The sequence below is a fragment of the Micromesistius poutassou genome (assembly GCF_964030765.1).
Source record: "Micromesistius poutassou genome assembly, chromosome: 24".
In the NCBI taxonomy this organism is placed as follows: Eukaryota; Metazoa; Chordata; class Actinopteri; order Gadiformes; family Gadidae; genus Micromesistius; species Micromesistius poutassou.
The window spans coordinates 2748710-2776061 of NC_140294.1; the positions used below are offsets into that span (position 1 = coordinate 2748710).

The 27352-nt window shown below is 45.6% G+C and overlaps 1 protein-coding gene across 1 annotated transcript in view; it reads right to left on the reverse strand.

The window, feature by feature from the left end:
• Positions 1–2141: 2141 nt before the first annotated feature.
• LOC311369655 (von Willebrand factor D and EGF domain-containing protein) overlaps positions 2142–27352 on the reverse strand; it is a 37781-nt gene continuing 12570 nt past the window's right edge. Inside the window, exons 12-33 of the mRNA XM_084487872.1 lie at positions 26267–27180; positions 25641–25777; positions 25247–25408; positions 23390–23494; positions 21711–21825; positions 18360–18616; positions 17432–17651; positions 16598–16735; positions 12904–13380; positions 12548–12718; positions 11801–12150; positions 10722–11256; positions 9408–9503; positions 8660–8755; positions 7564–7659; positions 7134–7229; positions 6897–6992; positions 5853–5948; positions 5212–5307; positions 4089–4184; positions 3256–3353; positions 2142–2649 (exon numbers count right to left, since the gene is read on the reverse strand). Coding sequence (XP_084343998.1) covers positions 2635–2649; positions 3256–3353; positions 4089–4184; positions 5212–5307; positions 5853–5948; positions 6897–6992; positions 7134–7229; positions 7564–7659; positions 8660–8755; positions 9408–9503; positions 10722–11256; positions 11801–12150; positions 12548–12718; positions 12904–13380; positions 16598–16735; positions 17432–17651; positions 18360–18616; positions 21711–21825; positions 23390–23494; positions 25247–25408; positions 25641–25777; positions 26267–27180 — 4462 coding nt within the window. The 3' untranslated portion in view covers positions 2142–2634. The remainder of the gene's footprint in view (positions 2650–3255; positions 3354–4088; positions 4185–5211; positions 5308–5852; positions 5949–6896; positions 6993–7133; positions 7230–7563; positions 7660–8659; positions 8756–9407; positions 9504–10721; positions 11257–11800; positions 12151–12547; positions 12719–12903; positions 13381–16597; positions 16736–17431; positions 17652–18359; positions 18617–21710; positions 21826–23389; positions 23495–25246; positions 25409–25640; positions 25778–26266; positions 27181–27352) is intronic.

The following is a 27352-nucleotide window of genomic DNA, read 5'->3' on the forward strand; positions in this document are numbered from 1 at the left end:
TGTGATGTTCCTCGTCTTCATTGTCATACAGACCTACTAGCAGTGCTGCTGCCATTTTTTTCAGTTATTGACAGTTATTTTGAATTTAGGACAGGGTGTATGGCCACCTAACTTAAGGATCCTAACTTTAGAAATTCCTAACTTAGGATAGTTCTGTAATGGCCAAATTCCTATCTTAAGATAAGATAGGTTTTCTTACGTTAGGAAACCTCCTTCTGTAATACCAAAACCCCTAAATGCCTTCCTATCTTAAGATAGGATAGGATTTCAGAGTTAGGAGGTTTCTGTAATGAGGCCCCAGGCTCCGAACCTATTTCAACCGAGCCTTCAGTGTGGCAGCCCCCTCCCCCCCCCCCCCCCGGAACTCTCTCCCCCCGACTCACCTCTTCAACCTGCCTACTGCCTGTGACCCCCCCCCCCCCCCCTCTTGTTTGTTTGCTTGTCTCCTTGTGTTATTTTGGATTAAGTTCCTTTGTCTTCTATGTTCCTGCCCACATTGTAAAGCGTCCTAGGGTTTGAAAGGCGCTATATAAATTTAATTTATAATAATTAGTATTAAATCAGTTATTTCTCAGAATATTACCACTAAAACAGGTGATATTAAAAAAAACTAATTTAAGCTTGGGAGGCAAAAATGAAAACTATTTGTGACAATATTCGTGCATGGTGATTAAATGGCGGTCTAAATACGGTAGCCAGCAGAGGAAAAAATTGGGAATTTCAAGTGAAATACCCCTTAGTGCGGAAAGTGAAACTCAATAAACCAGAGGGCCAAAACAATATATAACATACATTGCTTCAGGGGCCACCCAGAATGTGGAAGGGGGCCATAACCGGCCCTGGGGCCGTAAGTTGGGGACCACTGTTCTAAACTAACATCAGTATAGTGTATAATCTTATAAAAGTAGTTGCATGCCCCATTTTTGCAGCAGATTGCAGTAGTCAGCACAAGATAACTGTTGCATACTATAACTAAGATACTAAGATATGTACAATTGGATTATAAATCAAAACAATTAGGGACAAATCACTCATCCCTTAATGAAAAAAAAAATGCTTGCAGTCTATATTGATTCATTGTGTTGTGATAGGAAGAACAGCACAGAAGAACTGCTCTGCTACTTATATTATTTTAGTTATTCTGTTTATTGTGTTCATTCATGCAAGTAGCACTTCGTGTGCTGTATTTTGTTAATAAAGCCACAACTCAGTGGACCCAACTGAATGATCTCATGTGTTCATCCTACCCCTTCTTCAGTTTAAATCCTCCAAGCTTAGCAGCTGTTTGGTCTTAGGATAACCAACTCCAGCACACCTGGAATATCCTTCCAGCCCCTTGGACTCCAGCAGGTCTCGGTGGTGTGCTACCCCCTGACGTTGGCCCAGTCTTCATTTCTCCCGCTGGCTCTGCCTCAATTCACTAGTGGCTTGGGAGACCATGAGCTCAGTGGAGTCTCCGTTCACCTCTTCAGTGTGTGGAGGGAGAATATACACTTATATATCTTATCTATCTTTATATCTTTATATATATATATATACACACTTATATATCTTATCTATCTTTATATATCACTTATATATCTTATCTATCTTTATATATCACTTATATATCTTATCTATCTTTATATATATATATACACACACACACACACAGTATATCACTTATACATACACTGAGGGAGAATAGTAATGGACCCCAGGAGGGAGGGGGGCATAGTTGATAGTACACATATTCTACCTGTCTGAAATGACCTCAAATAGCCCCCGCTAATTCTGGGATTATGCATCTGAAATACATTAAATTCACATTACTTAAATGTAATGACCCATACTTTACTCCCCTAAAATGATTGATCCCTAACATTAACCGGGAGAAATCATGTATTGTCATAAACAATTGTTAACAATCATGTATAGTTGCTAAAGCCACTTTCACACATAGTTCCCGGGTAATGACATGAATGACAATTCTTTGTTAGAAATTGAATGAATACATTCGTACATACATACATAATGGCATTTTAGTCAAAATAATATTTAAAACAAACTAAATCGAAATTTGCTGTCAAAATGAACACTGTTGGGAGACTGTTTATTAGCAAAACAATGGATACACACACATTAAACTGATGGTAGTGACTCAAATATATACAATATCACAAAAACAGGAAGACATGAACATCAAAAATAAATAAATAGCGATTCAATTTAAAATAGATTTTAAAAAACATTTATAATAAAGTATAACAAATAGACAACTAGTATACAGAGCAAAGAATGAAGAACATACAATTTCTCAATACAATGTCTTTTTATATACACAACAAACCTAGACGCAGTCCTTTAAAATTTACCATATATGACTATAGTGATGTGCAGCACACTTTAATTAAGGGTGTTACATTTTCGGATGGCTGAAACACTATTGGTCAGCTCAAAATGTCCATATTAATGGCCGCCACAAACTAACAAGTCACACAACCGTAACAAGGAATAGTTGTATTCTCTGGTTTAGCTTCACACCAGGTCCTTTGTCTGGTTTCTAGTCATATGGATGATGGCTTTTTGGTCTTTGAGTACGAGTGCTGGGATGAGGGCAGTGGATTTGCTTTAACGTGACTCTACCGCTCAGCCTCAAGGATTTAGGATCTGAGGAAACAGTGGCAAAATGATGATGCTGGTTGTTGCTGGTTAAGGAATTGAGGAGATACAGATAATGTGCCTCACAGAGATTGATGGAAAATCTAAAAAGGTTCATCAATTGTTAAAGCTGCTGACAATAATATTTCAGAGTTGTAAAGTCAGAGAGCGGAAAAGAGTGGATGAGAGCCGAAAAATGGGTGCCGAAAAATATATCCTCACAGCTCATTTCACTCATTAACAGTTGACGGAAGGCCATTTCTGACATATTAAGATATTTTACATCAGACACATAGCAAATAAAGTTTGGGAAAAGAAAACAATGCAGACAAAATTGGCAGTGAAATGAATATTCGAATACTAACATACCATCATGACACACATCGTCCATATTATCCACGTGGATATTTTATTTTATTTTAGACTTGGACTTGTTTATGTTGTATGTGTATTCAAGCTACTGTGACTTTGAATTTCCCCTGGGGATCAATAAAGAATACATCTATCTATCTATCTATCTAACAAATACAAAAGGGTTCCTACGGATTTCGTAAGGACCCCAAATGGTTAGTGACTCAGGTGACTCATGACACGTTGCACTGAAGTGTGGCTTACCTTTTGGGAACATAGAGAACCCGTGGAATCATTCCTGCAGGCACAGACGTTAGGCCGGACACAGCGGCTCCCGTACAAACAGACGTGTTGACAGTGAGCTGGAAGACCAAGGAAAGGACCAGGATGTAGAGTCATTTTTATCATATATTTATTATATATAATAACAACATTCAGAAAGATTAGACTGAAGCTCTCTTTTGTTCACCAGTCAATCCTCGGACTGAATCAGGCACTTAATCCCAGATCAAAATCATGCTGATGGGCCTTAAATGTTGTCGTCTGTTGATGTTGCTGTAATGTTATGATGAATGTATGTATTTTTATTTTATTTTTTATGTCTGTGAGGTTTGTAAATAGAGCTGCTGGGATGCAAGACAAATTTCAGACTTTGACTATTGTCTCTGACAATAAAGTGGTATTGTAGTAAGTATTGTGTGTATATATAAATATTTATATAAAATCCATTATATTCCAAATGTGTGTTAGCACATAATATGTTAATAGTGTTTAGCAGTTGGCCTGTGGGGTTGGGTGGGTCTGCACACCTGTTGCAGATTAACTTATCACTGAGGGTGTGTGGCGATCACCTGCATGGCAGTGGAGCACCATTGTCATGTTCATTTACTAGCAACTTCTACAATAAACCGTATTTCCACCACCACCACCCTGTGTCCTTTTGTCTGGAGGAGCCCATTAAAAGTCAACTAGGTGGGGTGTAAGCCACCTAGCTGCCGAGTAGCATGGACCTTGTTACAGCCATCATACCACGTTATCAACGTTTCTGACTCATGATGATACGTAGAGAAAGATGCAATAGAAGAGAGAATACTTACGAGTTTGACACAACCTGCCTTGCCATCCGGGTAAACAGAGGCAGGTGTTGGAACCCACACATTCCCCTCCATTAAAACACTTCTGAAGACAAGTAGCTGGACAGAGCACAGAAGTAAAAAGTTGAATCCAACTTGAATCAAATTGAACTGCTATCCAATACAAATTATCTTGTCTAATAAGCCTCTTGCACGGTGCCCTGTTGCATACTGAAAGTGGAGCAAGGGGTGTAACTCATTTTCATGTGGCAAATTTAAAGTCCCTGGTCAGCCAAATCCAAATGGGGGTTATTTGTTCATAAAGTGAAAGTTGGCATTGCTATAAGTAAACTATGTAATGATAACAACATTGGGGGCATTCAAAACAAATCATTTTCGAATCTGATAACTAGAACAAGGGAAGACATGTGAATATATCATTTTTAATCCCCTCTCTTACATCACAGTGTGTTGAATACTTGATCCTAATTCATCAATAAAGTTCCAAGGGTGTGTATTGTTCAATAACGACACCTCTGCCTTACAACGGGTCAAAATCAACTACCAATCCAACATTAACACCAACGGTTAGGGTTAGGGTGATCATTGTTAAACCAGATGTTTTCCTTGACAACACACAAAGTGTGGCAGAGGAATATAACATTTTAGCTGAATAAGAAAAATGGTCTAGTAACTAATATAACTGTGGAATAACCCTTATAAACCACTCAGGGGTGTCCCGTTATCAGAACTTAAAGTCTGATAGGAATGGTAATGCAGTGGGAGCACCGCTGTGGTGTACCTTCGAGGTTATTTCCTTTAATTTTCCTTCCATTGCACTTTCCACAATGCATTTTTTAGCTTTGCCTTTATTTTATTTTACGTATCTCTTTTATTTTATTACTTAATTTTATTGTATGTTTGCTTTAGCTTTCTGCTTAATCTTAAATACATTGCACTTTCTACAATGCATTTTTTTAAACTTTGCCTTCGTTTTCTTCTACTTATATATTTTATTTTATTATTTCATTTTATTGTTTGACGATGTTTCTATGTGAAGCACTTTTGAGTCTGCCTCGTGTATGAAGAGTGCTACATAAATAAAGTTGCCTTGCCTTGCCTCCTTTTAGTTTCCGGGACTACTTACGTTTATCACATCTCCTGCCCCTCCAGCCTGACGGACAGTCACACACCCCTGGACCCACGCACCTGCCACCGTTCATGCACATGGGTTCACACACACCTACAGAGAGGGAGAGAATAAAACTTTGTTTTTGTTTGCCGACCGGGCTCCCTGCACAGAACGAACAACGAATAACACATTGGTAGAGTTGGAGAATGCAGAGAAGAAGGGGACAAATAGATAAATATTGAGTCACTAATCGAAGGCCTTTCACACATACATCGCCGGTCGACTGTGTTGCTCACAGTTGGAAAAGAGATGATGAATACAAGGAGGTGGAACAGTATATGGAGAGATTAAAGGCGTAGTCATGGTTCCACGTCGACGCAATGCAATGATCCCGCAGATGCTTCGACACAGTCGTGAACCTGTTTCAGTTCTGCGTCAGGTTTTTGTGAGCGGACCAATCACAGCCCTCGCTGCTCCCTCGCTTTGACGCAAGGTTTTAATTTTAAGGAGGCGCACGTCAGGCCCTTGCGGTGGACGCAAGGAGGGTCCGCAAGAACGTAATAGGGTCCATAAACCCCCTCGCGTTGCATCAACGTGGAACCATAACTAAGCCTTGAGGCGAGGAGGCTGAACTGAGGAAGGGGGACAGGACTCACTTTTGTCGCAGTGCTTCCCGGTGTAGCCCTCTGGACAGGAGCACATGTTGTTCCTCATGCACACACCGCCATTCTTACAGGGGGGACTGCACACCGCTGAGGACGCAAGGAGGGTCTGGATTAAAGTGGCTGTAGGCAAGACTTAACACTAAAGCTGCCATGAAAGGGGGGGGTCGTTTTGACTGCTAGTAAATCTACACAATTCTAATAAAACTCTCAAGCAAATGTCAGCATTGCACTTGATGATGAAGGGCATGATGAATTCAGTTTGTGGTTTAATGTCAAATGTCGTTGTTAAATGTCCTTTTTTTTGCTTCCTAGTCTCAATAGCTTGAGAGCTGATTCATTTCAAAGTAGTCTTGTTTACACATTGGACAATGGTTAACAATATATATATATATATATATATATATATATATATATATAACAATCAAGCAGTTGAGAACTCAATCAAGCAGTTGATATATATATATATATATATATATATATATATATATATATATATATATATATATATATGTGCTATGACATACGAGATGCATTTCATATATGAAGAATCTACTGGTGCCACCAACAATTTCATCTGGTGTTTCCCTAACAAATGTTATTTCTATGTATATAGAAATAAAACCACCAGAAGAATCAATGACCTGTAGATAGAGGTCGGGGGCCTTTTGACCAAGACAACCTAAACATGCTGTGGTCCCACTTGGTCCCATCATTTGAGTGAGAGAATAGGAGGTGTGGCGTGAGAGCGTGTGAAGAGGATCATTTGTGTCAGTCTCACTAGTGTGGTTAACAACAACGTCAAAGGTCCCATGACATGCCACCAGGTGTGGTGTGATTAGCCGTTACAAGCCGTTTTGAAAATCGGTCTGTTATGACATCACAGGTGGGCGTGTCCACCTTCAAAGCGGCTTGTAACGGCTAAACACACCACACCTGGTGGCATGTCATGGGACCATTAATATACCTGGGATTTGAAGTATGCACCACTCAGCAACACACTGGGTGTATCATTGTAATGTTTGGTGTAAGGGTTACCATGTTCACACTGCAGTCCGTAGAATCCATGGGGACAGTTGCATGTGTCCGATCCAACACAAGTTCCTCCATTCAGACACACAGGTGAGCAGAGTGCTGTAAACACATCACAACATCAGTACACACACACACACACACACACACGTATGTATACCGACATGCACAAAGAGTAATAGGGGAGTTTGAAACACAGATACATGACCACACCACAATGTAATAAAACACACAAACACACACCTGTCTCACAGGAGGGCCCAGTCCAGCCAGGTTGGCACGTGCACTCGTCTGGCGATACGCAATGGCCCCCATTATGACAGTGACGATTACACACCACTGTGGACCAGAAACAACAATCAACATCAATAACGTCCATAGTGCTGTAACCATGACTTCTAAAAGATATTACAGGTACCCTGGCCTCAACTTTGAGGCCAGGGTACCTGTAATTATTGCAAAGCAATCAAAGAAACGGAAATCCCTCTAGTGTTTTAGGTTTTTGGTAATGGGTTTTCAAAAACAAATAAAACGTACAATTAAGGAATCAATAGAATTAAAGAAAGAAGAAGAAAGAATAAAGATGAAATAAAAAATTATATTATTCTGTGTTACAATCTTTTTATAATTGAACGTCCAGGCCAATGTTTCTCTGGGGCGGCTCCAGACTTACTGGTCTCACATCGCGGCCCAACAAAGCCGTACAGACAGGAGCAGGTTTGCAGTCCCACACAGGTACCGGCGTTCTCGCAAGGGGAACTGCACAGAGCTGTGAAGATAAACAGTGCGGCACCTTGGATTACAATAAATTATACAGTGACACATATAAGGCCATTTTTTCACTGTGGCTGCGGGGACATTGGTGGTTTTCACAAAGCTTCTAATGAAGATAACTCACTGAATGAATAATGAATAGACTAAAATCAATGGTAAAACATATACCACTAAAACATATACCACTACCACTAAAACTTTAATTAGCATGAGGTTGAGATTGTACTGATATGTTTGGGCTTGCGTATCAACAGACACTGGCTATAGGGACTTTAAAATGATATATGATTTAAAGTACTGTTGTTGTTTTATTTTCTTGCTGCCAATAGGGAGGTCATAAAGTAAAGCCTCAAAAGATACATGTGTGACGTGTGATTCATTGGATCAGTGTTGTTACAGACACGTTTGCCAGAAGTGGCCAGAACTTCTGCACAAACACCTTTTGTCTGAAATGCCCCTCTGGCATTAGTATTGCTGTAACATTTAATGAAAAACACTGTCTCAGGAAATTAGAAATTAGAAATTGCTGTGAAGCAATCACGTTGTAGGTGTTATAGGCATATTTTATATTCCATTGGACACATCACATCTGTGACAGATTATACAAAATTGTGACGAATAGCCTTTCATACCCTAAAAGAGTAAAGGAAAATGAGTAATGGAATGAGTTTGACACTAAATAATCTCATGGAAATGTTGAAAAGATGTTTGAATTATAAAAGTTGAAGAGGCTGGTGATTGATTCACCAGCCTATTGCAGTGCCTTTGTTCGTAATGCACTCCACACCATTTTCCATGTTGCTTAGAATAAACGGTTTCAGTCAAGGAACATGCATTTCTATTAATGGCTTGCCCCATTACCACATGAATTATTATTTGACAGGAAAAAAAAAAAGGGAACTATAAATACACATGTATGTTGCATTGGGACGGGTGACAAAACGTTGACAACGTGACAGTTCACATGATGTAAGTAAAAAGCCATTATACTTTACCTCTGTCACAGGCCTCGCCATGGTAACCCGGTGGACAGGCACACACCCCTGGCGCCACGCACTCGCCTCCATTCTGACACTCGGGCAGACATATGGCTAATGGAAAAAGGGAGCTTAGATAAATCTTTTCAGAATTGTTTTAACATTAGAGTTTACTGAAAGCATGAACCAACGGTATCTACAGTGAAAAGGAATCCGATAAAGCAAGGATATTCCCTTATAATATAAGGGAATATCCTTGCTTTATCGGATTCCTTCCTCAAACAAAGATCTTAAATCTTAACTGCAGCACCTTGAATGTTATAAGGCTTATATCATTCAAGGTGCTGCAGTTAAGATTTAAGATCTTTGTTTGATTGTAATTTGTTAGAAATGGCATAGCCATCAGTAAACTATTAGTGAGTGAAATGTGCTCTGAGGAAATCGGTTTTGAGTTGACTGCATGTGACCCAATGAGACAAATGAGACTTAAGATCACTCCAGCTCATTTTTGACCGGGCATATCTTCCTTGTTTCATTCGGGAAATCCAATTTACCTGTCAATCAAAGGCGTGAGAAATTCAACACTTCTCAATGATGGAGAAATGTAGGGAGGGAGGGAGCAGAGAGGGAGGGGATGTTATTTTGGTTGATTGGTCTCCAAACTTGGCTCTCTTTTGCTTCGTTCTGCTCTCTCTCTTTACAACTCTCGAATCTACAGTAGCTTTGAAAGAATCACGGAAGAGTAAAGAAGAGCATTTTCTCTCACCAGTCTGACAGCTCGGCCCAGCATAGCCCTGTTTACAGCGACAAGAGTTGGGAGCGGCACACTCCATGTTCCTGCCACACGTGTGTCTGCAGAAGGCTGTAGTGACAGACAGGGGGCGCCAAACAACAGTTAATCCCATCTGCTTTCTCTAACCAACATAGCTGTCCCCTATGTTAAATGTGTGGCGTGTGATACCTCTATCAACTCATCGTTTTAAGCATGTTTACTGCTAAAAATATGTTGTATACAATTGAATGGTGTGTGGTCATTAACTTGATCATTAACTCAATGAAATGAGTGTGTTTATTTTCTTCAAGATGTGGTACTCTTTTCCATTGGAAGATATATTGGCCTGTACATCTTGTGTATGCATGTTCATGTGGAACAGACTTAAAGAATTTGACCAGTTTGCTAAGACCCTAGGTTAATTGTTGACATTGTGTAAGTCAAGATGTAAATCATTCATGATTTGAGTTCAACTCATCCCCTCTCGCAGTGTACGCGCGATCCAGAATTGGCAAGCCATTAGTTGGCAAGCCATTGACGTCCGTTTTATTCTTAAGTGTTTATTAGCCTCCATAACTGCAATTTTTTAGTATCCAACACAAGTAAGATCATACAAACTGCCCTGGCTAGGTGCCCACAAGCAAAAAAATCGACATGCTCCCTGATTTAGAAGCACCTCTCAGAGGCTGAGAGAGTATTCTGATGGCAGAGCATCAGAGTATCCTGATGGCAGAGCAACCTTTCAATATTGCATATATACATTTATTTGCTTGACTGTCTCAGCTAATCTATCCCGTATGGCTCCTCAATGTATCCCTCTCAGCCCGTCTGAACTCAATTTCTTCTGCAGACCACTCAGGTTCGTGCCAGGACGGTGGAATGCGTCCTCCAAATGCTCCTCGTTTATGAAACTCGCCGTGTCTGATACACACATTGGCCGTTTGAATGCACTAACATGTGTTGGAAAGACCAGAGATGAAAGACCAGAGACGGAGCTGCTGAACACTTGTTTGGAATAGAATTGGATGTCAATGGCTCGTCCACTGCGAGACAATCTCGGAGCACGGCTACACAGTGAGCGTGGTTGAGTGGTCAAAAAGAAATGGCTCGACATGATTTTTGACAACCTCGAATATCCTCTCGACACAGATGACAGATAACATTTAACCTGTGGCCTTAGCGAACCGGCCGTATCCTTGCGACGCATGCTTCTCCGTATCTGCTGAGTTCAAGCTGACATCCGTACGTGCGCGTTTGAACAACCGCACATCTTAACGTGACATGAAACGAAAAGGGCTGAATCCGTACCCCTGCATGTCCGCCCGTCTCCAATGTACCCTGCGGGGCACGTCCCGCATCGGAGACCCCCCTCTCTGGTCGGCTCGCAGGGCACCCCGGGGTGGCAGGACAGGTCGCCGCACGACGGCGTCTGGGCCCCACCCCCTCGGGCCGCCGTGCCCCTCGGCACTGACTTAGCGGACGAGGCGGCGGCGGCGGCGGATCTGTGGACCAGGAGGGGGTGGTCCCGGGCTCTAGCCCTGCCCACTGCCACCAGCCCCGGTGAGGCGAGGACGACGCCGGCAGCGAGCGCGGGGTCCTCAGGGAGCAGACGCTCGTCGCCGTCCGCCGAAGACTCTGAGGAGTCCGGGAGGGCGAAGGAGAGCGCCGCGGGGTGCACGGCCGTCAGAGGGGCCACGGGCCGGGGGGGGGTCCAGGGTTGGGCCGGCGTGGTGGCCTTGCGGTTGATCTGGGGGCCGGGCTGGAGGGTCCACCTGGACTGGGCGGTCGCCCCGGGCTGAGGAGCCAGTGGGGTCGTCCTGGAGGCGGTGGCCATGACAGGAAGCTGTGGAAATAGAGAGAGATAGAAACGGGACGGTATTTATGTGAATTTAGCAACTATATGAACTATACAAATGTGCACAAAATACATATTTGAAGAAAAAACATTGGATCTCAAAATGTGCCGCATGGTTAGGAAAAAAAGTTACTTATCTAGGTTTCCTTTTTTTTTAAAAGTTTGAACTTTAACGTCTGTTTAAAACAGATTTAAATGACGGATCATTTTGGTAATAGATTCGATTATCTCCTCCCAATATCCAAATTTCACGGCAGCCTAGTTAGGCAAGGCAAGGCTTTATTTATTTTTATTTATTTAACTTTATTTATATAGCACTTTTCATACACGAGGCCGACTCAAAGTGCTTCACATCGTCATAACAATAAAATGAAATAATAAAATGAAATAGACAATTAATAGACTAGTAGTGAGGTGCATCACTCCTTGTTACCTTATACAAAATACAATTCATAGTGAAACCTTTCCTCTAGTGCGTAGCTTCACCTTGTCCCAGGGCTCACCCTGGACCCCCCCAGAACACTGCGCTCACCGCAAGGGTTTCCTGGGACTGCTTCTGGACCGTCTGCCCCGGGGCCTCCTGCCCTGGGGCCCTTCGCCCGCTCCCCGGGTTGGCAGTGCTGCCCAGTCGGGCGGCCTGGTGCGTCGTCCCCTGACCGCCTGCATCCAGCAAGGAGGACCGGGCCGCGTGCCTCGGAGCCGCGGCGGCGGGGGGGGTGAGGGCCTCCCTCCTCCCCATGCCCCCCCCGGCTCTGGTCACGGGCGAGGACAGGTGTTTGATGCCGTGCCGCGGGGGGAGCTGCGGCAGGTGCAGCTGGAAGGCGTGAGCGTTGGGGCTGTGGGGCGGTCGGCCGCCCGGAGGGAGCCGCGGGAGGCTGGAGGCTGAGAGAGGACACACAGAGGGAGGGGTGAGGAGAGCGTAAGGCTGCGCGATGTATTGATTTAGTTCTCTATTACAAAGTGTTTTTTTTTTGGAGAGAAATGCTGAATAATTGCATCATGTTTTCAAACTCAAAAATAATCGTCTGAATAATTGTGATTTCAATATTGGCCAAATAATTTTTTTACATAATCAAGCAGCCTTTCGAGAGACTCTGGAAGACCACGTGATAGGGCATCGTTCATTAACTAACTCTCATTATTTGACAGATTCACTTACAGACAGGGCAATGGTGTAGGGAGGAATGGCATTTTGAGCCTTCAGGATTTCAATTTAAATTGTGCAAAAGGGATACGCGGGGATACGTACCACAATCGATTCCCAGACAAACTCCCTCACCTGCTTTGGCGTTCTTGGTGCAGACGCGACCGTTGCCGTGGAGACCGGGCGGGCAGCGGCCACAGACGAACCCGACGTGCGGCCGCCGGCGGTTCACGCACAGCACCCCCGGGAAGCAGGGACGACTGGCGCAGGTCGTGGACACGTCGGAGGTAGGCGGTCGCACTGGTTCTGGTAAAACAGCCCAGTGACATGACAAAGGATTGACAACTAGTCCCACTTGCGTTGACATTCAAGTTTACATCCGAAATAAGTTGTGGTCATTTCTGATGTTGTTTGGTTGCAGATAAGTGTAAGAGTGTGTGTGTGTGCGTGCGTGCGTGCGTGCGTGCGTGCGTGCGTGCGTATCATCTCACCAGGAGCCGTTCTCTCCTCCTTGGAAGGCAGGACGGCATTAGCGGCCTTCACCACCGCCTCACTCTTGGTAGGCTGCCCGGGTTTGACCCTGTCCAGGCGCGGCGTGCCTCTCGCTACATACTTGGGCGTGACCGGCCCCTTATGGGACGGCTTTGAAGAAACCCCCAAACTCTTCTGCAGAGTCTCAATCTTCGTGGGGTCGACCACGACACCCGGAATGATCCCGGAGGGGCTGGTCTTGCTCAGAGGACGGTTCGTCGTACGACCGGGTATTGCCTCAGCAGGGTAAACCCGGGTACGCGACGGGAACGGGTGTCTCCCGGACTTCTCGCTGGTTGTGTCTGCCTTGGCTTGTGAGGGCCAAACTCCCGCTGTAGCGGGAAGAATTCCCGGCCTGGTTTTGGATGGATACGGGATCACATCTGGTCGCTTGTAGACAGTGAAACGAGGAGCAGATGTGGCGCTGATAGGGGCCGCTGTATGGGTGTGTGTGCACATGGAGAGAGAGAGAGAATAGAGAGAGAGAGAGAGAGAATGTTAACATATTCCAATATCTTTATAAGAGATTCTCATGCATATAATTAACATGCTCTTCCTCAATCCTCAGTTGACCTGCCCTGAAGGCACTTAAGTCAAATCAAAACATTACTATGATTAAACATGTTTACCTAAGTTAGCTAACAAAAGTCACCTCTTACTAATTCAATTTGTGAGTCAGGATGAACAAAAAACTAAAATCGGTCTGGAATTAATCAACTACAGTGTATCTGTTTACCCCCATTTGTGTTTCATAAATGTATTTATGAAACACAAATGGTGTAAAGTCAAAGTTTAAAAGGCATGACTATAGTATAATATTAGATGGAATGTTATATCATAACAATATATTATATTTTGGCGTTCCAGGTTAATAACCAAACAACAACAACAAAGAAGAGGCTTGTAGCTGAACTAGCTGGCTAGCTAGCTTCCTTCCCCCCTGCACCTTATGTGAACCGGGCCTACCCAGCTGACCTAGGGGCTCCCCCTGGTCCATTTAACCCCCGATGAGTCTCTCCCATGTTAATCCTGCAGGTAAGGGACACTGGCAGGGTGTCTACTCTTCTTAGCTTAGCATTTACCAGGACGTCTTCCATAACCTTACTGTTCACTTTTTTCTGTGAACTGTTTTGTGAGCAGTTTTTACAACCCATCACGTACAAGCAGTCAACGTCAAGGAAGTCACATAGTCAGTGATAGCCAGGCCTGCGATAGTAGCTAACGTAACCGGAGCTAAGGCTTTTGGTTGAATATCAAGCTTGGTCTTGGTCCGGCCTGGAAGCCAAGGGACCTCCGGGCCTGGACTTTAGGGAGCGTCCATCAAAAGCGTGTCTTAGGGCGCACTCACACTAGGCAAAGTTGCCCTGTACCGTACTCAAGTATGATTGCCCCCCCCCTCCCCCATTGTGCCGCTGGCCTGTGCTCACACTAGGCAATCTCAACTGGGCCTGAGTACGGTTGCCTCTTGTACATATAGGTTGCGTATCCGTGTGTGTGCGCATGTCAGCTCAATAGCATCTGTACCGTGGCCTGAGCACACCTCTCCAAAGTGTACTGAGGCCACGGAATTTAACTGTACTTGAGTACGGATGGCGTGCTCACACTAGCCAAACGATCTAGACTTTAGTGGGCAAACATACTCGGGCACGGTACAAATGGCCTAATGTGAGTGTGCCCTTAGCCTTGCTTTTGACTGACCCTTGTTGTGACTTTTTCCCAAGCCACTTTTCTGAACATCGCCTATCCAGCTGAACTAGGGGAACTCCTCCCCCCCCCCCATGAACTTTAAATAAGTCTCTCCCATGTTACTACTGCAGGGTCGCAACAAAATACACACTATAGACTCCTTTTTAACACCACTACTATAACAAGAGACAGGTACCATGAGGATGAATAAAAGTACATATCCTATCTCAGAGCGACATGGCCTACTACTGCATTGTGCTGTTGGCGGGGTCTGGATAACAGTTGTTACAATAGCAGCAGTCCCATGTTTGTGTTACAGCTTTGGCGGGACCGATTGACCACTCGAGGGAGCGGGGTGAGGTATCAGCAGATGTACAGCCAGTGGAGGTTAAGCTAACAGCTAGCCTAGTGTGAAACACTGGTTGACAGCAGGCGCAGGCAAAGCAAACACACCCGTCACAGCCAGACACCTCCGTCTAACCTCCCTCTCTCCTGCTCTCTCGCCTATAGTCTCTGAGTTGTCTGTGCTCGACACGTCTATGAAGCCATGATTTAATTGTTTCATTCTTTATATCTGAGGGAATCTGAATGATTGCAGAATGTGCTTGATTATTATTTATTATCGTTTGTTCATTGCACAAACAATACTATGAGAGGCAATAAATGTACAGCACAATGTACAATCTGCCAGCTGTAATAATCAGTAATTACTGACCAACTAGAACAAACTAAGAACAAACATACAAACATAAACCTAATCGACATTATTGGCAATATGTTGGTCATAAATTCCACCACCTAGTTTGTTTGATAGTGGTATGGACTGGTATGTGCTCAAATATGATTTCATTGGTTAAGTTATCATGACAGGCACTCTCTCTCTCTCTCTCTCTCTCTCTCTCTCTCTCTCTCTCTCTCTCTCTCTCTCTCTCTCTCTCTCTCTCTCTCTCTCTCTCTCTCTCTGCGTGTTTGACTCTAAGAAACACATTCTGTTTTTATTGAGTTCTGTGTGTGTGTGTGTGTGTGTGTGTGTGTGTGTGTGTGTGTGTGTGTGTGTGTGTGTGTGTGTGTGTGTGTGTGTGTGTGTGTGTGTGTGGCGGGGGAGCATATCCCTCCATCTGGTTTCCAGTGCAGGGAGTCATGTTGTCATTCTCATACTAACTAACTATTAACCCTTTAGTTTGGTTTAAGCTTAAGTCATTTATTTTGGCATTAATGGAGGAAGTGAATGATCTGGTTAGAATTAGTGATATGAGTTGTGAGTGGGTTTAAGCTGCATTGGTTGCTCTTTAGATATGCCATAGCTCTCCGTCAGCTGTACATGATTGAAATGTGCAGGGAGAATATCTGTTTTGCGTTGGCTGTGCCTGCATCTAATTGAGATTTCTGACCACTCCCAGCTCTTTCTTTTGTGATCAATCTTGGCATCTCTTCCATGATTGGTTCAGGGGAATCGACCTCGCCTGTCAATCTCATGCCTTTCCATCCCACGCTTACATTTAGGGAGGGAGAAGATGGGGGGGGGTTGTTTGGGATGTTGATTTCCCAAATCTTGCTCTCTTATGCTCTCACTCTTAACAACTCTCCAATCTTAAATACAGCACCATTCATTTTATATTTCTAAATGAAAACTTGCATTCCTTTGTCAGAGTTTCCTTTGTTATCTGACAAATTAAGTGCTTGCCAGGAGCACATGAGCCCATTGTGATACAAAGCACTACAGATCCTCTGGCTGAGCATGATATGACTCAGGAAAGTCAGTAGAAGTTTTATGCGTCCAGCTGAGGACTTAATTGTGATTAAGGCCTATAAAAACAAAGTTGACGAATATCTTGCTAACACCCAACGGGATTGTAGTGACGTATTTAACCCTGAATGCGTCTGGTGGTTAAAAATAAAACCACGTGTGTAATTATATTCATAGTGTTGTGCACACGACAAATTGCTTGGCATGTGTAGCAAACTCACCGGTACATGCAGTTCCATTTCCCAGCATGCCCTTGGGGCACGGAGCACAACTGTAGGAGCCAAAGCTGTTCACACACATGACCCCTGTGAAGCACGGAGTCCTTTCACACTCATTCACGTCCTTCGCGCAGTGTGAACCTACACAAACAAGCAAACACAGGGCATGTCACGCGCGGTAATGATGAGTTAGCCAAACATCTGAACCTCCAGGACACACACCAACTCTGGGGGTCAACACTGGCTACAGCGATAGCCCTTGATTGGTTAGAAATGGATCCGGTTGAGGTCACCTGGATCGCTTACCTGCTTTGGATATTGACATCACCAGGCACTAACTGTATCCAGAGTGTGATATCAGTGTTCAGTGAAGTGTTTGTATGTAGTGTTTGTGTCCTCATAAATACCTAATTTACAACATACAAAAATTTGATCACCTTCTATGAGTATCGGGTGTATCTTTATTTTGGATAGTTTATGCTGTGAATAAGTGTCTGGTAAATGAAATCGACTTTTAAAATTTCTGGTTTCATTCCCATACCACCAATCTAAATGCATGTATGTTATCTATTCACACACTCAACCCCCAGTAAACCTGGAAAGCCCTTTGCTGTTTTACAACTCAAACAGCTCACATTCTTGGGCTTTTACGGGAAGCTTTATATGCAAACGGACAGGTTTATCTGTTTAAACAATCACTGTTTTGAGGTGCGATCTTCATCAATGGGTAGGCGTGGCCAGTGGGGGGGCTGGTTACTTTGCGATGCAACCCTTTTGGCATCGGGTTTCCAGTCGTATGGGATGCCCTCTCTCTCTCCCTCACTCTCCCTAACTCACCCGTCAGTCCTGGGGGGCATTCGCATCGGTAGCCGCCCATCGCGTTGACGCACGTGCCAGGGCCGCACGGGCCCGACCGACACCAGTCCGCGATGCCGGCGCAGAGGTCGCCATGGGAACCCTCGGGGCACACACACAGGTAGCGCCCGCTTCCGGCGGGGAAGCTGACGTCCGTGATGCACGTGCCGCCGTTTTGACACCCGCACGGCGCGACTAGGATCTGGCGAGGGAGAAACATGCGGTGGTTAAGTGTGAAGGTCCGACTGGTTGGCTTAAAGGGCAGGTAGTAGCTCAGGAGGTAGAGCCGGTGGGCTGGTAACCGCAGGGGTTGCTGGTTCGATCCCCGGCTCCTCCTAGCTGTGTGTGTCGAGGTGTCCCTGAGCAAGGGACCTCACCCTGACAACTCACACACCGACGGCGGTGTGTGAATGTGCACATGAATGGGTGAATGTTAGGCAATATTGTAAATCGCATGGGTAAAAGCGCTATATAAATGCAGTCCATTTACCATTTAAAGGAGTTAGTTAGCACACTTTCAAAATGGATTTGGGTGTGGAGTAGGGCTTAAAATCAGTGCTACGGCGCGAGTTGGCTACCTGGCTACGACCTAGAGAACGTTCTGGTGCTTCAGATGGCTAGGCCGCTACTGATCCGTGGTCACTTATTCGTATTTACCAACTTCAGATTCTTTCCCCTTCATCCTTTGCTCCATCTCTTCCCCGTCTTCATCATCTTCTCCCTCATCCACTTCCTCTCCTCCACCTCCTCCTCCACCTCTACCTCCTCCTCCACCTGCTCCTCCTCCTCCACCTCCTCCTCCACCTGCTCCTCCTCCTCCACCTCCACCTCCTTCTCCACCTGCTCCTCCTCCACCTCCTCCTCCACTTCCCCTCCTCTCCTCCATCCTCCTCCACCTGCTCCTCCTCACCTCCACCGCGTGGCTGCTCTGGGCGCTGCACTCGTCCGACAGCGTGAAGCGCACCGTCTGCCGCCCGCCGCTGCCCTCCTCCACGCTCCAGATGAGGAGGCCCGCCGGGGAGACGCTGGCCCCCGCGGGGCCCCCCTCCAGCTGGAAGAGGAGCGCCGAGCCCTCCGGGTCAGAGGCGGCCAACTGGAAGACAAAGTTCTCCCCGCTGAAGGTCTGGAGGCCAGCCTGCGGACGGTGGAAGGCAGGGGGCTGGTTGACTGAAAGCAGAGAGAGAGAGAGAGAGAGAGAGAGAGAGAGAGAGAGAGAGAGAGAGAGAGAGAGAGAGAGAGAGAGAGAGAGAGAGAGATGGAAGAGAGAGAGAGAGGAGGAAGAGGGGGAGAGAGAGAGAGAGAGGGAGAGAGAGAGGGGAGAGAGAGAGAGGAGGAGGAAGAAGAGAGAGGTGGAAGAGACAGAGAGAGAGAGAGAGAGAGAGAGAGAGAGAGAGAGAGAGAGAGAGAGAGAGAGAGAGAGAGAGAGAGAGAGAGATTTCTTACTCAGAGTTCTCAGAGTCCAAAAATGTAAAACTACTGGCAACCACTACTGGTTTACACTTCCACCATATCTCGCCAGGAACCACAGCTGGATACAAATACATCACATTGTTAAAAGTAATGGGTAAAACGGGCGGATATGTCTTCTTGTTATGCACTCTAGAGGAGTATCAACAAAGCTGGTGTTTATTCTGAGTAACCCAGCTCGAGGATTCACACATTAATAAAAGCAGGGCAAAGCCCTAAAGAACAGCTCTTATAAATGTGAACTTCTGCATTAGAATGTTCCTCTGCAATGACTTCAGAGAATCTCTCTTATCTGGGTGTGTGTGTGTGTGTGTGTGTGTGTGTGTGTGTGTCTTTCAAGGTTTAAACAACCGTAAAGGATCTGTTGGGAATTTGGAGCCTTGTAATTGGACACTTATCCCTTTGATGCTGGAAAAGGGGGAAGGGAGAACGAAACCACACCAAAAACAGTGTTATTGTTGTTAAAACACTAATAACCGCACCACCCACACTTAGTGCTAAGTACTTTAGCAAAACTATAATAACTGTGCAACCAAGTAGGACAAAACTTCAAAGATATGCACACAAACAAAATTAACGCACATCAAATACCACTACCACTAACTATCATATTTGCCTGCATTGCAGCAGTAGTGATTTCCATTTTACGTAAACTTGGTACCTGTTTGATAGATTTCATACTTATTCATGCATTATAATTTCTACAGCATCAACTACTATAGTAGGGAAATTTGTAGCGACTAATAAAACTCTATCGTCAACTGGAATTCATCTTAATTCATTCATTCATAATTAATTGATGGCCAGATGCCGTAATTAAGTCCTTGTTTCTACTTTTATCTAAATTAATTCATAACTAATTTCATAACGGCCCAATGCAGTATCCTTGTTTCCACTTTAATCTTAGTATAATTGAACCGGCTGCCCCTTTAATCCTCCCTGCTCAGACGGCAGACTCCAGATTCCGGAACAACCAGAGAACCTCCAGACCCCCACAAGACCACCCATCTCTAAGAGAGTACCCCGGCTCCCCGGGCGGTCTGCCTGTTAAAAGCTCCCCTCCAGCTCCCCCTCTCACGCTTTACAAGAGACGTGCCACCGAAGGCCCACTGACACTTTGAATCCCCGTACGGAAGTGAGCGCTTTCGGAGAGCCCGTTCAGACGGGGCCTGGGGTTTAGAAGATCGTGTGCATGTGCGTTTGTGTATCATTAGTTTGATTGACCCGCTGGTTAAAATGGGGACACACTAAATACTGTTCATGGGATTCATGGGTTTAAGTGCAATGAGGCCATTTCTTAACCTTATCAACATATTCACATCCACATGGAACGATAAAATCACGACTAAAACAGCCAAACAGAAGAAGTCCCCCTATTCATCTGGCCTGCCAGGATTTTGCAGATATGTGGCTGCCGATATTTTGTGTGACTGTATATCATCCATGCAAGTCATATGTTATTCGTCCAGTAAGAATTAAACAATACTGTTTAACTTGAGTATCAGAAGATAGAACCATAGACGAGACGTGACAATGCAGGGAAAGTGCGCTGAGAAGTGCGCTGATCAGTCGAATCCTTGGCCGGGCCGAGAAGCTGCGGGAGCGAGATGATAAGGATCACTGGACGCAAACAATCTGCCCCGACCCATGGAGGGGAGCCAGGCATGTGCAAATGAGCAGTTTTTCAACAGGTCTGACCTAGACCCCCACCCCCCCACCCCCCACGAGAACTCAGCAGTCTGGGTCCCGTTCCACCACGATCCCAGAGCCCGCCTTTGACACTTGAGACGATCTCTTGATGGAAACCCCCCCCCCTTCCCCACACCACAGTTATCTTAACGACATCTTAACTAGGGATCGACTGATATGGATTTTTTAGGGCCGATACCGATTTTCTTGAGCCGATATTTGGAGCCAATACTGCTTTTGCTCCCTCAATTTACATCATAAAAATGACACGATGACGATAACAAATGTTACAAGTCTCAATTTAAAAAAGGAACCCGCCCATTCATCACGTCCAGCCACTGGGGACGGGAGCTATCCTAGCGCCGATCCAACAAAGTCTTCAGATGGTCTGAGGAAAACAACCTCCGGCTCAACATCGCCAAGACCAAGGAGCTTGTGGTGGACTCCCGACGGAGCGGGAAGCCCCCGAACCCTTGTAACCATCCAGGGGGAGGGAGCAGAGATGGTAGTTTATGATAAACTGGGGTAGATGGGAAGCACCGTCAGCCATCGGCTGATCTCTCCCCCCAAGGTGCAGGCTGCCATGAGGCTGTACAACTGAGCATGAGAGCACCAGCCCTGGCCTGTTCCCTATCTCCATCCCCTCCCACAAGCTTCCTTCCACACGCAGTATAATTATTATACCCTGTACATACTTGGTATTTAATTATCTACGGTGGACACTTTAAATAGCCAAATCTATACACTTTTAGTAACACATATTTTGCACATCATGCATAATTGTCTGTTAATTTCTTTTATGTTAGCATTAAGTTTATAATGTGTGCATTGTATTTTATTTATTCTTTGTATTTTATTGTATCCTTATTTTCGACTATTTTCCTGCTGCTGTTACTACTCACATTATTCCACATATGGATCAATAAAGTGTTATCTTATATTATCTTAACTTTGCAATCCATTGCTTGAAATCCATTGCGAGCAGAGTTCACAGGTATTGGTCAAAGTTGCGCTAAATGTTGTCATGGTGAAACCGCAAATTCTTTGGAGTGACTTTAGAACCTGGCTTGAGAAAAGGCTGAGGAGTGTGGGATTGTGTTTGAACCTTGGTTGAACGACCAGGAGAACTTGGAGGATCCCGGGTCACAGAGGAGACAGGGGCTGCTGGGGTTGGAGTCACCGTCTCCAAAACACATGCCGTCTATGTTGCACGTCCTCTCCTAGACCACACACACAGACACAGACGGAGAGAGAAAGCCATAAAAACCCAGCAAACAGATATTCTTCCAGGGAGAGAGCAGAGAGTGGTGTTGTGAGAACAAAGAACAAGATATTTGTAGTTCAAATCACAAGTCAAAACATGCAACATTTTAAAGCAGCTCTCTGGAATGCCGTTAATATTTCATTATTTATTCTCCCTCCTCAAAGGTTGTGCTGGCCGGGGTTTCTGCCCCAGCTTGGTCTCCTTGCGGACGCCAGATAACACACAGGAAATTATCACAGAATTAACCCTGTCCAGTCTGCACTTATTCAATTACAGTTCCACTTTGGCACGCAAAGTCAAAAAACCCAGGTGTGCGCGTGGGACACTGCGAGGTCTGCATGTAAGCAAGCATGTGTGTTATCCATGGCAGTGTGTTTAAATTTAAATGGTTTAACGGTGTATGTATGCATTTGTGTGTGTGCGTACGTGCGTGCGCGTCTGCGTGTGTGTGTGTGTGTGTGTATTGGGCCTATGGGAAAGCGTAAACACAGACTGTGTATTGAATGAATCCCTGGTCTCAGATTTGTCATTCTAGATGATGTTGGACCAAATCATTTAAAGCAAGATACCATTATGCCTTCTATGGTCCAACATGTGCTTTAAGCAGCTCTGGTTAGCCATGTTGGAGCCATTCTGAAGCCCTGACTCAGCAGCAATGTGCACGTATTAGATAGATAGATCCTTTAATAATCCTTTACAGGAAATTACAGTGTCACAACAGCGTGGACAGACATAACAAACACACATTCCCTCATATGCTAAAATACTTAAATACTACAATAATAAATACTAAATACTATAAGGTGCAAAGTTAATTTTGTGCATTGTAAAACCGTATGGCAGCTGGTATACAGGACTTCCTGTACCGCTCCGTTTTGCATATTGGTGCAATTAGTCTCAAAGTATTAGGCCATTGTGTTCAATTGTTAAAGCCTGCGCTGTAACAATCATTGTAATGTCAACAGTATCAACGCAGGGCATACATATTTAAAAGGTTATCTTTTTTACGACAACATCTACAAGTAAACGTTTCCACTATTCACAACAGTTTGACACAAGTGTCAAACCCATCTCACAATTCACTTATCTATTGAAACAAGAATGTAATCTCCTGTGCTTTGGTAGGCCCGGGGATGTTTGGTCCAGAGGAAACCAACATCAGCTGATAGGCCTACGCCAGGGGAGTACTATAACTCAGTGAGATAATGTGTTCAGCTTGTTCTTGCCATTCTACGCCAGATGAGTGTTTGTATCCAAAGTCTTCCCTCCATTCTAGCGTTTCTCAATGAATACTGTTTTTGGTGTTGGGAAACGTTAGCGTAGCGTGGACACCCCTCCCCCCCCCCCCCCCCCCCACTCATTTAGCCTTGAGTCCAATATGAATCCAGCTAGCAATTATACGATTATGTTTAGTTCTTTGGCTCATGCTACAAATATGTAACACAATTCGTGCTCTGTGTGCCCAAGGCCTTGGAAGTTGTCTGGATGCGTTTTCTTGACCGGTGGGTGGAAGAGTTTACCTTTAACTTACAGAGTCCAGACGGTGAGGCCTCGCACTGTTGGCACATGCCGTCGTAGATGGTCAGCACTTTGCCCTCGCTGTACTGAGAGCCATCGTTGGTCACCTGATCCCGGGAACAAATATCAACACTATGATATGATATAGGATGAAGATTTGAAACTCATTGGCAGTGTAGCATCCAAAACCTTCGCAAACTCCTATAGTCAGAGACCAATGAATTCCCCCTAATGTCACTTTTCCACCAACAGTACCAGCTCAACTCGACTCGACTCAACTCGGTTTGGTTCCAGGCACGTCACGTTTCCATCTAAAAAAGTACCTCTTCAATGTGGGCGGGTCGTAGAAAAGAACCTCTCCAACATGGGCGGGTCGTCATTAGGTTTTAATCACGGGAGACGCGATTCCCGGGAAATCTGAATCTGATCAAGATTATTTCCTGATTCCCGGGAAAGGTTATGATGGGAAATAAAATAAAATAAAAAGCGCAATGACTGCGCGTCTATTGTTGTCATATGGTAACGTTGATGGAGGCGAAACTCGAGCCCTGGGAAAGGAACGACACTAAAAAGAAACAGCGAAACGTTGATCCTCCGGAGCCGGTCCGTGGACTCCAGCCACGCCAGACACACACAACCACGCACAGCCTAACTCTAGCCCCGGGAAAGGAGCGACACACACGGCGAAACGCTGATCAGTGTCCCTCTCTGGAGCGGGTTTGTGGACTCCAACCACGCCGGACACAACTTAACTTTGAGTGATTGTTCCCATTTACAGCCACTGGCCAATCAGTTGCCAGCAGCCTGTTTACATCACACAAAAGTACCCACTCCGCTCGCTTGGAACCTCGACGGAGGTAGTTTTTGGTACTTTTCTTGCCAATGGAAACGCAAAAAAAGGCGAGGCGAGTCGAGTTGAGTCGAGCTGGTACTGTCGGTGGAAAAGAGGCATAAGGTTCTCCCACTAAATAAGTGATTTGACAGACATTGTCTTAAAAGGACAATGTTGGGACTCGTCTACAAGACCATCACTTATCACTCGAGATTCTGTACCTGTCTTCAACAGAAACACAGGGAAGTAAGTTGTTTTCATCCTACATTTCATAATTTGATCACAGATATATATATATATATATATATATATATATATATATATGAAACATTATCAACATAAACCACATAAAAAATAAAACATGGCATATATGTTCATTTCTGCACTATTTCTGTGAGAGTGTATGGGTGGGTGTGCGATTCGCCGAGAGAGAGAAAGGAAGTCCTGTGTTCAAATTGCTTGTAGCAGAGTCAACATTGAACTGCGGTCATGTTTTGATAAAGAACGTAATACTAACACCTTGCAAATCTCAAATCTCTCTGAGCGTCTATCCACACATGTTCAACACAAGCAGCCTTGAACCAAATCTAAGATAATTTAAGCTAACCATATATGCTCCATATGTACCGCTTTAGAAGCGATAAGTCAAACTCACATTGGTAAGGCCCCTAAAATAGCAAAGATGCTGTCCAGATGTCAAGGCTCACCTTAAGATAATGCCAACCTGGATTGTTATTGGCGGCAACGCCATACATTTGAGCCCCGGTTCAAAAATTTATCTGACAATATGAGCAATTTCCGATACCGCAACGTTTCCTGACAAGCCTTGGATCAAAGGCTAGTACGTAGGGCTGAACCGTTTGGGGAAATAATCTAATAGCGATTATTTTGACCGATATGCGATTTAGTATGCAAGTTTCTTCAATAGATCTCCAGTCAGTATAACAGCAACAAATCCCAAAAGAAATCGCAGCCTTTGCGATCTGGTTTGTATTCGATGAATGGTTCAGCCCTACTAGCGCCTTACCCTCATTTCCCATCGGGCGTAGGGCTTGTCCTCCATCATGAAGTCCTCGCTGTGGACGGCCGCGCTGCTCAGGGACGGGACCACGCAGTCCAAGGCCTTGGAGCTCAGGAATGTGGCTTTGGTGCGCTGATTCTCCCCCGGAATCCACGCCCCGTTCATGTACTGCGGAGGAGGCGAGGGACACGGAGCGTGGAGGAGAAGGTTGAAATAACACAGTATTGGTTTACCTGGATTATGTCATTGTTTGTGCTTGGTGATCAGAGCAGGCCGTGGGGCCTTAGTTGACGCAGTGACAGGGGGGGGAAATACGTGTCATGGATATGGGTGAGATACTGAAACTGAAACTGGTCTTCACAAGCCCTTCAGGTTGACCTTCGACCTCGCTCTACCTCACCTCGAGTCTGGTGGCGTGGCAGCTGATGTCGGGGGAGTCGATGAAACCCAGTCCGAAGACCCGTATGCTGCGGCAGTCGAATAACCGGATGTCACACAGGCCGCTGCTCTCCAAGTCTGTGACCTCCACCGGCTGGCCTATCACCAGACAGAATACTGTTATCTCATGTCTTATCTCTCACCCAATCCGAAGACAGCGGGCGATCATCCAGTCAACCAACCAAAAAGATGCTTAACAAGTATAAAAGTGAGGGCATGTATGGCACTGTAAATATGAAGGTGGATATATTTAGTTTGGGGTCATAACTTATGTGATATGTATAAAATATGCAGGAATTCATTATAACAATAATAACCACAACAATTATAAAAAATAATACTTAAGTAAAATAAATAAAATAAAAATAAGATCCTGAGGGAACGTAAAAAGGGTAGTAGGTGCAATAAGTAAGTGCTTCAACCTACACCTTATGATCAGTACTATTGATAAGAAATGTCAATGTATGAATTTAGTTGACAATTTTGTCTTATTTTTTTTGCGTGTTTTTAACATATGTATGTCGTGAATCTATGCGCTCGAAACAAACGAAACGAAACTAAACCAAAGTCAATCCGCGGAGGACTCACTGATGGCCAGGCTGCAGTCGTAGAAGCTGTGACTCGCAAAGCACTGGCAGCCCCACTGGGTGCAGCGTCCGTTGCCGCTGCAGAAGTTGGGGCAGCGCAGGGCCGTGACCACGCCGCCGCCGCCGCCGCCGCCGCCGGAGGCCCCCGGCGGCACCGACAGCTCCAGCGCCCGCAGGGTCCGGTTCCCCAGCAGCCTCCGCTCGCACTCGTTCTCCAGGTACGGCACCAGCGCCTCGTCCCAGCCCAGGTCGTCCTTCAGCTGCAGGTCCAGGACGCACAGATCCACCGCCTCGTCCAAGCGGCGGCCCAGCAGCTCCCGGCACACCGCCCCCACCGACGAGTTGGCCAGCGCCGTCTGGCACACCTCCAGGGCCTTGGCCGAGGTGAGGCCGCTGGGCGTGGGCCAGCCGGGCGACGCGGCCGGCCGGGCCTCCGTCTGGTGGTCCTCGGGGAAGAAGTACTCCAGGCCCTGGGTGAGGCTCTGGGCCATGAAGACCGGCCGGAACTCGTCCGCGCTCTGCCGCCGCTGCCGGCCCACCGACAGCAGGAGGTCCTCCCTGAACTCCCCGTCCAGGGGGTCCTCCGCCTCGTGCGGCCGGGGGTGCGGACGGCGTCTCTCCAGCGGGTGCTGGCGGTCCGAGGCCGACATGTCCAGGACGCTGTCGTCCTGCCGGGAGCTCTGGATGTACTCCAGGGTGGTGTCCATGGAGGGGAACAGGGAGGTGTAGTCCACGTCGTCGTGGGCCGAGCAGTCGGAGCGGGAAGAGGAGGCGACGGGGTCCTTGGTCGTCCCGCCACCGAACAACTGGGAGCCGGCGGCCCTGTATCCTTGGTGACAGCGGCAGAACGGTCTCCTGGGCGCCTGCCTCGTCACCGCGGGCAGCTTGTCGAACAGACTCTGCCCCGGACCCAACCTGCCGGGGGAACACAGAGGATTAAAACCACCTCAGACCTGCTCCGCCTCAAGGAGAGGTAAATGGACTGCTATTTATATAGTGTTTTTATCTAAAGCGCTTTACAGTACTGCTGATGGCGGAGTCAACCATGCAAGGCCCTGCAAGATCGTCGGGAGCAGTCAGGGTTAGA